Source organism: Bufo gargarizans, chromosome 4 (assembly GCF_014858855.1).
Source record: "Bufo gargarizans isolate SCDJY-AF-19 chromosome 4, ASM1485885v1, whole genome shotgun sequence".
Classification (NCBI taxonomy): domain Eukaryota; kingdom Metazoa; phylum Chordata; class Amphibia; order Anura; family Bufonidae; genus Bufo; species Bufo gargarizans.
In genome coordinates, this window is record NC_058083.1 from 139728748 (window position 1) to 139745679 (window position 16932).

General features: G+C 43.2%; 1 protein-coding gene across 4 annotated transcripts in view; it reads right to left on the reverse strand.

Annotated features, from left to right (window-relative positions):
- DOCK10 (dedicator of cytokinesis 10) overlaps nucleotides 1-16932 on the reverse strand; it is a 362682-nt gene that overhangs the window by 280526 nt on the left and 65224 nt on the right. For 2 of the 4 annotated variants that reach the window (XM_044290308.1, XM_044290304.1), the window contains exon 1: nucleotides 4410-4636. The exons of the other annotated variants lie outside the window; for them this stretch is intronic. In XM_044290308.1, the coding sequence (XP_044146243.1) occupies nucleotides 4410-4571 (162 nt within the window). In that variant the 5' untranslated portion in view covers nucleotides 4572-4636. Of the gene's footprint in view, nucleotides 1-4409; nucleotides 4637-16932 lie in introns of those variants that run through there. 4 annotated transcript variants of the gene reach the window in all.

A 16932-nucleotide genomic window follows, 5' to 3' on the forward strand; every position in this document is an offset into this window, starting at 1 on the left:
CTTAAATGAGTGATTATGAGGTCAGGAGATCAGATGTATGGCTTCACATGAACCGTCAGCTGATGAGACTGAAAAGTGATACTCTGCAAACAGACAGATTTTTGTTAATCTTTGTATCTCAAAATTGGCCAAACATTTTTTAATAAAGACCAACTGAAAAAATAATGTATTAGCTTAAAATGAGTAAAATTAAATTGAGTAAAATTAAAATTAAAAAAATTGTCCTGAAGGTGTCCATAGCCTTTCATTATAAACACGCAAAGCCACCTTTGCGGCATTTTGTAGAAAATATTACTAAATATTGCATAAAAAATTTGAATTTGTGATTAATATGTGTAATCAATCAGTCATTATGCAAATACTGTATTTTTCGCCCTATAAGACGCACTTTTTTCTCCCCAAAAGTGGGGGAAAGTGGCAGTGCATCTTGTGGGCGAATACTGCCATTTACACTGATACATCGACGACCGCGATGCTGCACAGCGTGGCCGGCGTTGTATTAACAGGGAGGGAGGAGGGGTGGGGGCCGGCATCTGGTGTTGTAATGGCAATGGGGCCTGGTGAAGTCACTGTATTCTATTACACCGGGCCCCGCTCACTGTAGTATCAATAGGTAACGTGTAGGTATGGGCTCTGTTTTAAACTATAGTAATCCTCTCATCCAGACATGGAGGGAAAAAAAACAAAAACAAAAAAGCTATAGTAATCCTCTGCAGCATAGAGAAATCCATGTAGTACGGTACTCACTTGAAACTCCTGTAGGCAGGCCAGGCGGGCAGCGGCAGCGTTACGTCATTCTCTACGTCACGCGCCTGCTCATCCTGCTTCATTGATAAAGTGGGAGGACCAACACCAGATGCCGGCCCCCCACCCCCTGTATTGTGGGTTATTCACTATTTTACACAGGGACACTGTTATGGGGGGGGGGGGGGGGAATCTGTGGGTGACACTGGTATGGGGGGAATCTGTGGCTGACACATATATAGCATAAGATGAATAATACGGTAAAATGCATACCACATATGTCCACATTCCGTCTGCATTTACATGTGTCTTAAACTTTAGATTCTTGGTTTTAAAAGAAGACGTGGCTCATAACTGTAGCTGCAATGTAGCCTGAGATAGCGCCGTTAGTAGCAGACGTATGAGATATGTCCTTGGTTACTGAAGTGCTACCCAGCAAGGACGTACAAGATGCTTTCTTGTCAGGCAAAGGGGTTGTCAACTTTGGACAATCACGACGACCATTGACAATAAGCATATCATATTATGGCACACTCTGATCATCTGTAATCTATTGGAAAATGTGTCAGTAAGGGTCCATTGCCACCATTGTACAATGCAGAGAGAGAGTGAGGTTCTTTGTAACTACTCTCCATTTAGGTCAAAAGATACGGATGCTGAATCAAAAAATTGGTTGTCTAAACTTGACAACTGTTTAACTTGTTTGGAGAATTTTATGATCCCTTAGGCCTCTTTCACACGGGAGAGATTTCCGCGCGGGTGCAATGTGTGAGGTGAACGCATTGCACCCGCACTGAATCCAGACCCATTCATTTCTATGGGGCTGTGCACATGAGCGGTGATGGATCATGTGATGGACCATGTGATAAGCGCAGTGATGTCATCAAAGGTCCTTTACCCAGGTCCTGAAGAAAGAAGAGAAGCCGGGCTGCGCGAACCAGTGGATTAAGGTGAGTTAAATTATTTTTCTATTTTTTTTAACCCCTCCAGCCCTATTTTACTACGCATTCTGTATTAAGAATGCTATTAATTTCCCTTATAACCATGTTATAAAGGAAAATAATACAATCTATACAGCACCTAACCCAAGCCCGAACTTCTGCGAAGAAGTTTGAGTTTGGACACCAAACATGACGATTTTTCTCACGCGCGTGCAAAACGCATCAAAATGTTTTGCACTCGCGATGCACCCTCATCTTATCCGGCCCAAAACCATGACGCCCGTGTGAAAGAGGCCTTATACCTTCAACACTTTTTCTTTTCCAGCAATATTTGACACAGAGAGCTCCGGCAGGCTGTTCTCTACTGGAAAAGCCTGTCGGAACTCCTGCCACAAGTGCGAACCTATCCTTAGCCAGAAGTTCCCACCTACTAAACTGGCTCCAGTATGCAAAAGCTGGAAATGGAACAACATTGCAGGGTGACTCATTTTTGTGTCAGTAGTAAGCAAAATGACATAATTTGACAGTCTCACTATGTATATACTGTTTTTACTTGGGTGTCTGTTTTTCGCTTCAGTGTACTTCAGTTTGACAGCCGCCTTTCATCACTACAGAGAATGGATGGAAATCCAGCTTTTACAATTTAGAGTGCTGGAGTAAAGAAAAACTGGCTTCAACTATTTGACTTTGATGGCATATTCTAAGACTGAGATGGTCCACTCCTCTTAATTAAAATCCCCCAAAGAGGTACATAAAAAGGGTTTTCTGTTTATACAGAAAATGAGTCAAAGATTTATTGATAGTCTTTTAGAGAGGACCTTTCATGGGATTGTGTGTTACAAACTGGTATGCTTACCAGATAGGACGGCCCCTACAATGCAAGAACTTTATTTTTTTCTAAAATACCCCCCCCCCCCCCCCCCCCGTTCCGCGGCTGTGTACCCTGCTGTTTTGGGCGCCTGAAATGTTAATTTGGTTTACCATGTTAACATTTGGTTTTCTCAATGGGCGTCTCCTTCTCCCTGGCTCTGCAGTGGTCCAATCACAGCGGAGAGTGTCATAGCTAGGGAGAAGGTGTTTTTTCTCCCGCTCTCCGCTGCGATTAGGCCCCGCTACAGCCAGGGAGAAGGAGATGCCCATTGAGAAAACCTCCTCCTCCCTGTACCTATGGTCTAAATTAACATATCAGGTGCGAAAAACAGCAGGGGACACAGCAGTGGAACAGGGGGGTATTTTAGAAAAAAAAAACAGCACTTGCATCTGTAGGGGCCGACCTATCTGGTAAGCATACCAGTTTGTAACACATAATCCCATGAAAGGTCCTCTTTAAAGAGTCCAATGAATTGCAAAATTGATTCAGTTGATGACTATGTACATAAATTGGCCCTGACTTATCATAGTACGCCATTTTATGATAAACCAGTCCGCTGCCAGAGAATGCGCCTAATTAATTACGAGGTGTACACACGTGGTGTTGAAAAAGTCACAAATATGCAGTTTGCAGCTTTTTCATGCTAGAAAACTGGTGAAATATATGATAAATTAGGCCCATTATGTTTATAGACATACCCAATGTCTAAAACAGTTTTACAGGAAAGACATGCAGTACAGTTTACTAGCGATTTAGCCTTGTTTTGTGCTAATTATTTTGCCATTATATCTATCACCTAAATGTACATCCTACTGAACAACCACAAGGTAAGAAAATCTACTTGAGTTGCTAAAGTGACACTTAAATCATAGGCCCTAAAGATGCACTAATTAAAGGTTTCCACATTCTTGTAGCCTTTATATGACCAACGCAATGCAGAAGACTACCAGGACTGGCTGACGAGAGAGGAACAATAAATGATGCTAACCTGCACAGCAAATGACGATGTATAAACTTTATAAGGTTAGTGTCCCTTTAAGTGTAGCACAGACCTTGAATTGAACTATTCTGCAGCAGGGAATACAGGTTGCTCTGTTTCGCAAACCTTGACTAGGCCAAAGGGAGACGATTTTGTGGTTCTAGCCGCCATTTAGCCAGTTTTTATTGGCCTGCTTGTCAACACTAACCTAAGGGCCAACAGCAACACAGACCCTGCAAAAGAAGAGCATCTTGTGCTTTGTTCCAGATACACCCGACGCTGAGTCCTCGATGGTGCCGTAATGTACACAACAATAATGATGCCCATTGTACCCATACAATAAACCTTTACAAGTCAGATTCTGAAAGCCTTGCATTGAGGTTATCTCCATTCCTCCACTGTAGTAAACGCTAAAAGCCATGAAAGTACCCATGAATATTTACTAGCCGGCTTCCCCGCGACATTAAAACACACATTCCCAGCTCTTTCTGCACGTTGTAGATTACCGCTTTTACATCTAGCAACATGTGCCAAAATGTATGCAAATAACATCCGCCTCACCTCCTGCCCTAGTGCCAAAAATAGGAAACCTGTACCCATCACCTACGTCACCATCACTCAATACCTCAATGTCATTCATTCAGAACTACAAGAGAGAAACATCTAAGCAACATCGGGCAGGAGAAGTCACATCATGCACCACCGAAGGGTAGTTGTGTTACGTAAGGTGTAGACAGCTTTACTATAAGCCTAGCAATGTACGACATCTATACAAATCATCCAAAAATCAGCAGGGATTAAGCCCCCCGTGCACAGCTGTATCTAGAGAAATAATCCTGCCGCCAGTGTCACAGTTTGCAAAGGCATACTCTACCATTATGATCAGAGTTCTCGGTCTGCTTATTTCATCCACATCATCCTGTAGCACAATTTCATGTGACAGATCTTCTTGTCGTCTGGTGCAAATGTGAGGACAGCTCCTCTGTACCACAGACCGAAAGGCTTGGAGCAGAACAATGCTGGCAGCACAGCCCATATCTGCATCCTGAAGCCCACAAAATAACTTCTATGTTGATGCTACGTTTGTCTAACAGTGGCTCCTTGTCCCTGGAAGCAGCCTACACTGCAGCTGCAGCCAGCAGGCTCTCCAATCAGTTCCTGCTGCCCGGATCATCTGATCACAACTAAATAGCTTGGATGCAGCTAAAGGAAAAGACTTCATCCACTGTAACTGAACACTTGCACAGACATCAGGGCATGAAGCAGGCTCCAACTAATTCTGGAATGGAGAGAAGACCGAGGTTTCCTGTTTTCTCATTTCCAGAGAAAAGACTTGCATTTCCACGCTTCGTCTATTAAAATCATGTGTTCGGATAATGCATTTCCAAAAGGAAAATGCAGGAAATGGTCTGATTTCATATAAAGCAACTGTGAATACCAAATGTTACATTTTACAGTTGCCTTAAAGCTCTGAATGAATATAAAACGGGAATTGGATGATGAGCAATTCTCTCATAAACTGATTTTGGGAATTCAAAAATACCCTGGCAAAAGTAGGTGCATATGCGGAACATACGTTACATACACGATTATGGATGTGCATGGATTTCCGGAGGCTCCATTCAGAAGAAAGGAACGGTCGGAAACATTTCAGTGAATAAATCCTGAGCATTGCTGGCGGTAACGGTTGCACCCTACTCATATTGATTCCCCCGAAGTCCAGATAGCTTATTTTGAAAATTGCTCTGGAGAGCACGACCTCACAGCGCAGTCATGAAGCGGTTGCGATGTGGCCTTGCTACGGTCCGGTATCATGCCCTAATTAAACAAATGGGGGCAACACTGTGGGTCATTTATCATTGTTGTTTGCACCTTTTTGGTCTAATTTGGAGTGTTTTCGACAGCCATTATTTTTTAGTAGCATTTACTCTTTGCCTCTCCATGGCTGGAGTAGTTTTGTTCATCAGTGTATGTGTGGGGCAGCGCGACAATCCGCTGGGATCTCTACTGATCAAAATAATGGGGGCCTCGCACCCCGTGGAGAAGCCCTGAAATGGATGGAGCTGCAGGTCAGAAATGAGCACCGCCGGTCCATTCATTACTAAGGGAGTTCCGGAGATGCCAAGCGCTGTACTCAGCTATCTCCGGAGCTCCCATAGAAATGGATGGAGTGGCGGCGTGCATTTACGACCAGCAGTTCCATCCATTGTGGGGGGCTCCATGGGGCACTGAGCCCATGTTCTCGTGATCGGTGGGAGTCCTACCTCTGGGATAGGGGATAACTTTCTGCAACTAGAATGCCCCTTTTACAATGATTTCCAAAAAGAAAAAGCTGAAACCTGTTAAACATTTGTCAGACGTTTCTGCAAATACAAATTATTATTATTATTATTATTTATTATTTAAGCGCCATTCATTCCATAGCGCTGTACATATGATAAGCGGTGCACATACATAACAGACAATTGTACTAATCATAAACAAGATGAGTTACAAACTGGTACAGAAGGAGAGAGGGTCCTGCCCGTGAGGGCTTACAATCTACATGGTATGGGAGAAGGACACAGTAGGTGCGGGTTGAGTTGGTCATGGCGGTATAGAGGCAGCAGGGTCATTGGTTGTAGGCTTGTCTGAAGAGGTGGGATTTCAGGTTTCTTTTGAAGGATTCCACTGTAGGTGAGAGTCTGATATGTTGGGGTAGCGAGTTCCAGAGTATGGGGGATGCACGGGAGAAATCTTGGAGTTGATTGTGGGAAGAGGCGATAAGAGGAGAGGAGAGAAGGAGGTCTTGTGAGGATCGGAGAGTGTGTGTGGGGGTGTATCGGGAAAGTAGCTCAGAGATGTAGGGAGGGGACAGGTTATGGATGGCCTTGTATGTATTTGTCAGTACTTTGAAGTGGATTCGTTGGGCAATGGGGAGCCAGTGAAGGGATTGGCAGAGGGGAGAGGCAGAGGAGTAATAAGGTGAGAGGAGAGAGAAATGTGACACAATATTGTCAGAAGGCTGCTACTATTGATTAATGTTGATCGATGGTGGGCAGCTGACAGCCTTCATTATACCTGCAAGTGCCCACTCCGAGGATCATAGCTTTCCTCCCAGTCCTGCCAGGACTGTATGTAGAAGGATGTGGGTTAACTACTTCCGGGGAAATTCCATGTTAAGCCAGGCACAATGCCTTGTAGGGCTAGCTCAGCTGAATGTAATGATACAAAAGTGCTTTTACTCCATATGCAAATGAGCAGTTAAGCGCACTGAGGGCGGACCCAAGCCGCTGTGCCATAAGAACCTCAGATTTATGTGTATACTGTATAAAGCAGTAATGCAATTTAAAGTCACCAAGGGGTTTGCTGAAAAGAGCAGTGCTCCAGACTAAAAAAAATACCTAGTAGCCATTGGCTCCTGAACTGAAAAATGTAGGAGCCAAATCAAATTTTTAGTCGCCAAATCGAAACCGAATCAAAATTTTGGTATCGTGACAACGCTACCCCGATCAGATCGGCATAGGGTTGTTTTGATGCCAAAATTTTGATTCGCTTTCGTCACCATAAAAAAGTATTGCGATACTCAATACCGCGCAAAAAAAACGACACAAAAAAAAGCTGCGTGCATTTCGCATTTTATGAAACATTCGGCCCATAATAGAACAGTCCTATCCTATTTTTTGGGGTGACAAGGTGACAAAAAAATGGCGAATGCTCACCGCATAGGAGACATTTTTTAATAATTTAATAGTTTGGACAGCGCTATGTAATATGTTTATTTATTTATTGTTTATATATTTTATATGTAAAATTGGGAAAGGGGGGATTTAAACTTAATATTTTAGGCTACTTTCACACTAGTGTTTTTCTTTTCCGGCATAGAGGTCCGTCACAGGGGCTCAATACCGGAAAAGAACTGATCAGGCATATCCCCATGCATTCTGAATAGAGAGTAATCCGTTCAGGATGCATCAGGATGTCTTCAGTTCAGTCATTTTGACTGATCAGGCAAAAGATAAAACTGCAGCATGCTACGGTTTTATCTCAGGCGAAAAAAATCTGAAGATTTGCCTGAACGCCGGATCCAGCATTTTTCCCCATAGGAATGTATTAGTGCCGGATCTGGCATTCAAAATACCGGAATGCACCCGCACTAAATCCGGACCCATTCACTTCTATGGGGCTGTGCACATGAGGGGTGATTTTCACACATCACCTGTGCGTTGCGTGAAAATCGCAGCATGCTCTATGTTGTGCGTTTTTCACGCAACGCAGGCCCCATAGAAGTGAATGGGGCTGTGTGAAAATCGCAAGCATCCGCAAGCAAGCACGGATGCGGTGCGATTTTCACTCATGGTTGCTAGGTGACAGTCTATTCACTGTATTATTTTCCCTTATAACATGGTTATAAGGGAAAATAATAGCATTCTTTAATACAGAATGCAGAGTAGAAGGTCAATATAATAAACATTGGTGGCGCAGTGCGCCCCCCAACACCCCAGTATGATAAACATTGGTGGCGCAGTGTGCCTTCCTAATATAATAAACATTGGTGGCGCAGTGTGCCCCCCTCAATATAATAAACATTGGTGGCGCAGTGCGCACCCCCCAACACCCTAGTATAGTAAACATTGGTGGCGCAGTGTGCCCCCCTCAATATAATAAACATTACCCCCCCAACACCCCAGTATAATAAACATTGGTTGCGCAGTGTGCCCCCCCCTCAATATAATAAACATTGGTGGCGCAGTGTGCACCCCCCCCCCAACACCCCAGTATAATAAACATTGGTGGCGCAGTGTGCCCCCCCTCAATATAATGAACATTGGTGGCGCAGTGGGGAGTGCCAATGAGGGTTAAAAAATAAAAATTAACTCACCTCCTCCAATTGATCATCTCCTGTTCTTTCTTCAGGACCTGTCAAAGGACCTGTGGTGACATCACTGTGCTCATCACATGATACATCACATGATTCATCACCATGGTAATGGACCATGTGATGAGCTCAGTGACATCACCACAGGTCCTGAAGACAGAACAGGAGACCGACAGCTACGCGATCAACTGGAGGAGGTGAGTTAATTTTCCCACCAATGTTTCTTATACTGTGGGGGGGGGGGGGGGGCACACTGTGCCACCAATGTTTCTTATACTGGGGTGTTGGGGGGGCACACTGTGCCACTAATGTTTCTTATACTGGGGTGTTGGGGGGCACACTGTGCCACTAATGTTTCTTATACTGGGGTGTTGGGGGGGGGCACACTGTGCCACCAATGTTTCTTTTTACTGGGGTGTTGGGGGGGGGGGCACACTGTACAGGGAGTCTAAGAATGAATCGAATGAGTCACAAGTCGGATCTTTAGTTCTTTTCACCTGTGACTCATTCGATTCTTTCTCCCTGTACTTGTCAGTGACTCAGAGCTGCAAGTGTTTGCCTTGTCTTGCCTCAGCTCTGATTGGTTGGTGGGCGGGGAGGGGAGGGGCTGGCAGAAGCAGCTTCCACTCTAGGATCAGATTACGCTCCTCCCAGCCCCTCCCCTCCCTGCTGCCAGCGGCTCTGCTGTTGTGTGCAGTGACCGAGCTGACTGAGACTGAGGAGAACATCGGCGGCGGCGGGGCAGAGAACTATCAGCTCCTGTGCCCGCCGCTGTTCTACTGCAGAGCTGCCGCGGAGGGTCTACTCGCAAATGGCGACAAGACTAAAAAGTCTTGTCGCCATTTGTAAATTCTTAGTCGCATTGGCGACCATTTTGGTCGCCATCTGGAGCCCTGAAGAGGTTGCCCGAGATTTAGTTATTGATGACCTAGCCTCAGGATAGGTAATCAATATCAGATCAGCAGGGGTATGATAACTGTCTCCCTGTCGATCAGCTGTTTGAAGAGACATGGCGCTTTGGTAAGCGATGTGGTCTCATCACAGCGCCGTACATTGTATACTGGCTGTGCTTGGTATTGCAACGCAGACAGAGGTACGTGACGTCACTGGTCTATGAAGAATCCGTAGTGCTCACCAGAACAGCCGATAGGGAGAAGTGTCAGGAGTTGGTTCCCCACCAATCAAATACTCATGATCTATCCTGAGTACAGATCCTATGTAACTATGTAATATCAAAATCATTGACAACCCCTTTAAATGGTCACTATATTTTCAACAAATGTTGCATAAATTAATAGCCTAGGTTTATATATGCAGCGCATTATCCATTTTTCTGTTCCAGTATAAAAGCAGAAAAATGAAAATAAATAGAAACGCCAGATACGGGATATCATAGACATGAACAGTACCTAATAGGCCCATTGACTATAATATGGGCCATCATGGTTTCCATCATTCTGCGGAACAAAATACCAGTGGTATTATTCCTTCTTTTTTGCTATAATCTGTGACAGAACCTTTACCAAAGATGTGAACCTAGCTATAAATGTGAATATAAGAAACTGTGTAATATATATTATCAGGCATAAATGCTTGCATCTCTTTGTAGCAGCTCATTCTGCCTTCCCCTCTCTTTAGACTTCTACAGGCAGCATGTAATCCAATTCTTCAAAGAACTGACAGTCCATCTCGTCTTTCAAGGCGGGCAGCATAGAATGCTAGTTTAGGAGGGGAGAGGTAGGAGCATTTTTCTTTGATATATTACAAAGATCAGTATATTAATATGTACTATTTATGCTTATTTACATAAAGTCTGTGGACAGTACAGGGACCATTTCAGTATTTGCCCAAACTGATCTGATCCAGTAGCCAGATCTCTAAGGGTATGGCCAAAATCTGTACTGGGTAAATCTACTCAACAGTATAGTATGAGGATAAAAGCTGAAACTCAGATTTCTGCCATGGAATGAAATGCAGATCCCACGCAGATTAACTTCACCGAAGTCCAATGGCTTCATTGGAGAATCGGCACAATTTATTAAATCTGCGGCACGGCCCCATTTCCACATGGATTTTATTCCACATAGATCTGTACAAACAGCCAGTTATGTAATCCAAGCTGCAAATGCTCATATTTTACTGCGCAGCCATAAATAAAGTGCAAAAAAAGCTTTACATGTTTACATTGTCTAAGCTCTTGGACATCAAACACTACGGTAATATGATCGGAGCATTGGAAATCAATAAGAACATTGCTGACAAAGGCTACACATAATGAGCTTTCCCAAAACAATCACAGTCAGCGTCAACTATCTATAGACGTAAGGGTCATATTCCCAGACACGATGATAAAACCCAATTCTGGTACAAATACCACAAAAAAGGAAAGCCAGCCGTAACCGGACATCATTTTCATATATATACAGTAAAATACTAGCGGATACTTTGACAGATGTGCGTATTCTAGAGACGGTCCCAACTTTACATTTTTTTTCCTAAAGAAAACAATCCCATGTCTGCAAATAAACCTGGTCTTTGTCTACTGCACTGCACTTACCATCTACGTATAAATTGTCTGCAAATAAAATGCTACAACTACTAAGTAAAACTAAAAGCGTTATTCGAGATAACAGTAATGGGACATGTTTTGCTGGAGACACCAGGTCCCCTATCCAGTACCCCATTAAGCACCACAGCTGTCAACCCCTCCCTATGTTTCAATGTCTGTCAAAAATGTTCCGAATAAAAATTTGTATTCATTTATAAAGAAAAAAAAAATAATGTACAATTTGAAATATCCCAGGTTTATTCAAAGTAAAGGATCTTTGATAAGTGGTTGTATTATTCTGAGTAACCGAATGCTTCTCGTAGGGGGCCGAGCCCCAGCATACCCAATGATCAGATGTTTGAAGGGGTCGTAGCTCTTGGATAAACACTGTGGCCTATGCATTGTACACCTATCACAGTGCTGTACATGGTATAGTGGAAGTGAATGTTATTGCAGCTGTATGAGGCTAAGCTTACTTTCACACTTGCGTTGTTTTCCGGTATTGTTTAGTCCTCATGCATTCTGAATGGAAAGAGATCCCTTCAGGATGTCTTCCATTCTGGTGGCATTCCATTTTGTGACCGGTCATACAAAGGGGAAAAAACGTGACTCACGTATTTAGTGACGGATCAGTTTATTTTTTTCAGTTTTGATTTCACTTAACCGTATCCTAACGGAACGGACGCATCCTGATGTGCAAAATCAAAACTGATCCATTTAATTCCGGTATTGAGATTCTGCTGGATCTCAATACCAGAATTAACAATGCAAGTACTAAACTTGCCGCACAAAGGTCATGTGACCGATGGACATGCCGTCACAGCGCGCTGCAGCGCTTGCTGAAGCTACATGGTCCCTTCCTATGGCTGATCAGTGGTGGTGCTAGGAGTCCGACCCCTACCAATTATATATTAACTATCCTGAGAACATCACCCTCAACTCATTAAAAAAGTAAAATAATTAGTGGCAAGGCTTGTCCGGGAATGGTTCATTCCCAATAATTGCCTGGTCAGTCGCCCCATGTAGTGAGGCTTCAATGCTGAACACAGTTTAGGCTACTTTCACACTCGCGTTTTGGCTTTCCGTTTGTGAGATCCGTCATGGGTTCTCACAAGCGGTCCAAAGCGGCTATGTTAGAGATCATACAAACGGATCCGTTCATGACAGATGCATGCGGTCCTATTATTGTATTGTAACCGATCAGTTTTTACAGATCCATGACGGATCCACCCAAAACGCAAGTGTGACAGTAGCCTTAGTCAGCAACAAATAAGTACAGATAATAAGGTACATTTGGCATTCAGTATTAAAGACTACCTAAACTTTCAATTTCTGTTTATTTATTCAAACATCTTGTACATGTGATAAAAAACATATTTCTAATACACTTTTATAATTTTTTAAAAACGTTTCCTAGCGAAATGGACACCTGAAGTCCAGCTGCCTATATCACTTTACAATCTGTACCCCACCAAACTGCTGTGTACAGGAGTACGGATTCCTCTATGACCACACTGAGCGCTGTACAGGAAAGGGGCTATATCGCCCCTCCTGCCTGTACCAAAGCGTGGCATAGATGGGCTATGCCAGGCTTTAGCAGAGCGAGAACAGGTAGCAGAAGCAATGTGCCATGTGAGCTCTGGTAATAGCCTCTGCTGATGTGGTGTGCAGGCTATTGGCAGAGCTGAGCATGTCGAGGCATGTTTTCATCACATGTACAATATGTTTTAATATAGTCAAACTGACAGTTTACGTACACTTTAGGAGGGGCATTTTCTTTCAGATATATGGCAAGGTAATTTGCACAACATTCTGTGACTTTTTCCTACTCACTCAGGTCTAAAAATGGGTGTGGGGTGTGGGGTGTGGCGTGCGCGGGGAAGGGGATAGGCCGCCAAACACGTCTCATCTATCATTTTCTATGCCTGTTTTAGGCGTAGAAAATGCTCTAAATTTAAGCCAGCAAGGAATCTGGCGTTGATTTAGAGTGGTGGTGGACACGCCGAAGAGGCCGTCACCTCTTCATAACTTCGGAGGATCCACCACCAGCGCACAGTGTTATTAAGAATGGCATCTAAAACACGATCTTAATAAATTGCCTCCGTAAGTGTTTAGGGTATACTGAGTGTTGAGTCCCTGGTGATACTGTAAGTGGTCATAAAAATGTATGGAAAAAACTGCTGCGATGGAACATATTAAATCACACATTGCTGATGTGTATGTTCCTTTTTTTGTACAATAAATATAGAGTTACATTGAATATTAGAGATACTGTACAATAAATATTAGTAACATGGAGCACCTACCGTATGCTATTCCTGGCACTAATATTGCTGCTATAGTGACCATTGTCTATTTTCACCACAAATAAGGATGGGCACCTTGCCATCAATGGATGGGCATTTGGACAGAACATAGAAACACTGGAGGAAAAAAAAGCCAAACTATAAAGGAGGGGACATGTGGATATGCACTAAGGAGGGGTCTATGAAGGGCAGGCGTCAGCACCCAGCAAACCTAGGCCCTCATTAAGGTCTATGCTGAAGATTGCTGTACAGGGAATCCCCCAGTGTTACTGAACAGTCAGGACTCCCTGCTCTGACTCCATATATGGCTATGTCCATATATGGAGTCAGTGCTATAAACATGAAGGGGGTATCCCCAAGCATTATCAGTACGCTTGGGGACACCCAGTGTATTTAAGTCTAATTTAGCCTCTATTTCTGAAATGTTTTTGCCAGGATTTTAACTCATAACCTTCTACATTAGAGGCAAGAACCTTAAATACTGAGCTATGAAGCTAAATGCTAAACTGTGCTAGAAAAACCTCATAGTAGTTTCTCATGTATTAGTTATACCATACAGCAGTATAAGTATAAAGTATAATTTTATATATTTTTTTGTAATTGTAAAAAAATGTATGGCACAAAATAAATAAATGTGTTATTACTAATATATATATATATATATATATATATATATATATATATGTATATATATAATAAAAAATTATACTTCTGATATACACTCACCTAAAGAATTATTAGGAACACCTGTTCTATTTCTCATTAATGCGATTATCTAGTCAACCAATCACATGGCAGTTGCTTCAATGCATGTAGGGTTGTGGTCCTGGTCAAGACAATCTCCTGAACTCCAAACTGAAAGTCAGAATGGGAAAGAAAGGTGATTTAAGCAATTTTGAGCGTGGCATGGTTGTTGGTGCCAGACGGGCCGGTCTGAGTATTTCACAATCTGCTCAGTTACTGGGATTTTCATGCACAACCATTTCTAGGGTTTACAAAGAATGGTGTGAAAAGGGAAAAACATCCAGTATGCGGCCGTCCTGTGGGCGAAAATGCCTTGTTGATGCTAGAGGTCAGAGGAGAATGGGCCGACTGATTCAAGCTGATAGAAGAGCAACGTTGACTAAAATAACCACTCGTTACAACCGAGGTATGCAGCAAAGCATTTGTGAAGCTACAATATGCACAACCTTGAGGCGGATGGGCTACAACAGCAGAAGACTCCACCGGGTACCACTCATCTCCACTACAAATAGGAAAAAGAGGCTACAATTTGCACGAGCTCCCCAAAATTGGACTGTTGAAGACTGGAAAAATGTTGCCTGGTCTGATGAGTCTCGATTTCTGTTGTTACATTTAAATAGTAGAGTCCGAATTTGGTGTAAACAGAATGAGAACATGTTTCCATCATGCCTTGTTACCACTGTGCAGGCTGGTGGTGGTGGTGTAATGGTGGGGGGGATGTTTTCTGGGCACACTTTAGGCCCCTTAGTGCCAATTGGCTATCGTTTAAATGCCATGGGCTACCTGAGCAGTTCTAAAGGGAAAAGGGGGTCCAACACCGTATTAGTATGGTGTTCCTAATAATTCTTTAGGTGAGTGTATATGAATGCATATTATGTGGGAAACTACTACTGAGGTTTTTAGCCATAATATATGTGCAGCAGGTTAACATGAAGCTCTATAGCCCAGTGGTTAGGGTTCTTGACTTTAATGTAGAAGGCTGTGAGTTTGAATCCCAGCAAAAATAGAGGCTAAATAGACACACCAACCTTTCTAATTTGTGTGACTATTATTTTTTGCTGAGAAAGGTGGCAACCCTAACAGAACCCCTGCTCCCCGGTGACCCCCATAACTTTTTTTTATAGTTATGTCGACAGATGTGTGGAGGCTCATTTGAGGGAAATCTGTCTTTTTTTACAATACTTTTTTGGGGTGTGTATGACTTGATCACTTTTTATTCATAAAGTGATGAAAAAACAGCAAATCAGCCTTTTTTTTATTTTTTCTGTGACATCCTTCACCATAAGGGCTATTTTTTTATATTTTAATAGCATGGGTGTTTTTCGCATGCGACGATTCCCATAATTTTATGATTTTTTTGTTCATTTTTGGGGAAAGGGGAGTTGAAATTTAAAAAAAAATATTTTCAAAACTTTTTTAACTTTTTTTAATTACTTTTCATCAGATTGCAACTTATAGAGAATAATGGAAATTGCTCCATTATTCTCTATAGAGATCACTATATCACAGTTTAGTGCTGCCACCTAGTGGCCTGAACTGGGATATACTAACAATGAGCCTGGAAGCCTAGTACAGGCTGTGGCTCATTTTTAGAACAGGGTGAAGATACTGGGTTCCAATGCCAGAGGTATTTTAGTGCATGGCGTCCAAGTGTAACGGGGGTCCTGGCACCAAACGCGTTTCGGGGTCTATTGTTACCCCTTCCTCAGTGGACCACTGAGGAAGGGGTAACAATAGACCCCGAAACGCGTTTGGTGCCAGGACCCCCGTTACACTTGGACGCCATGCACTAAAATACCGCTGGCATTGGAACCTTTTCTGTCTCAACAACAGACCCGACGAGCACTCTCTGAGAACGGACTGCAAGAGCTGAACACGCTCATTTGTACAGCGAGCTCAGCGCGAGAAAAGGAGGCTGCAAAATTATCCAAGCGCCGGCTCTTTTACCTACGGAGCGGCGCCGGAAAGACAGCCAGGGAACCGCGGACCGCCGGAGAAATCCCTGAAAACTAAAGGACTAACACAGCAGCGGAGCTCAGTGCTGCATCGAAACAGTGAGTAATAGCGGGACGCCGCTCTATATAACCACTGCACCACTATCCGATTGAAACAACTTGTTTCTGCTGAGATCTTTTTATAAAGTTTTTCTTCCCAAAGGACATTTTTTTCAAGGACTTTTCATACCCTGGATACCCAGAGGCCATTTCATCTTAATCAAATAGACCCAAATTGGTACCAATAGGTTGAGGAATCTATTTTTACTGTAATTGTATGTATTATTATGCTCATCTTAATTTATTGAAGTGTATATGTTGTATTTTAATTAAACTATTAGGTTCCATTAGTCAGAGAGTGCCCAGTATCTTTTTACTATTATTAGAAAAATACAAGTTAAAAGCATTTTTCTAATAACGGTTCATTGGTTTTACTTTTTGCTACAAGTGATTGCTGGAAGAAAATCTATTCACATTCACTTTGGAGCCAGCCTGGAGGTCTTTTCCATGCAACACATGATTTACTTGGGGGGCTTGCCGGCAGTGATGGCCAGTTCGCCGTGTTCGCCCGCGAACACATGCGGGCTGCCATCTTAACTCACAAGTCCGGCGATGCACAGGTAAGCCCTTACCTGTGCCGCGAGCCGGTCTGAAACAAATGCGGTTACCGGAAGCTGGCAGTTCCGAGAATAGCCCGATGAAGGCCCCCGGCGGCTGTTCTCGGAACTGCCTGCTCCTGGTGACCGCATTTGTTTCAGACCGGCTCTCCGCACAGGCACAGGTAAGGGGTTACCTGTGCATCGCCGGACTTGTGAGTTAAGATAGCAGCCCGCATGTGTTCGCGGGCGAACACGGCGAACTGGCCATCACTGCTTGTCACGAGGAGGTAAGCTGCGTTCCATTTTTTTCCATAGAAATCTAAGATCATTGGTAGAACAAAAGCTACG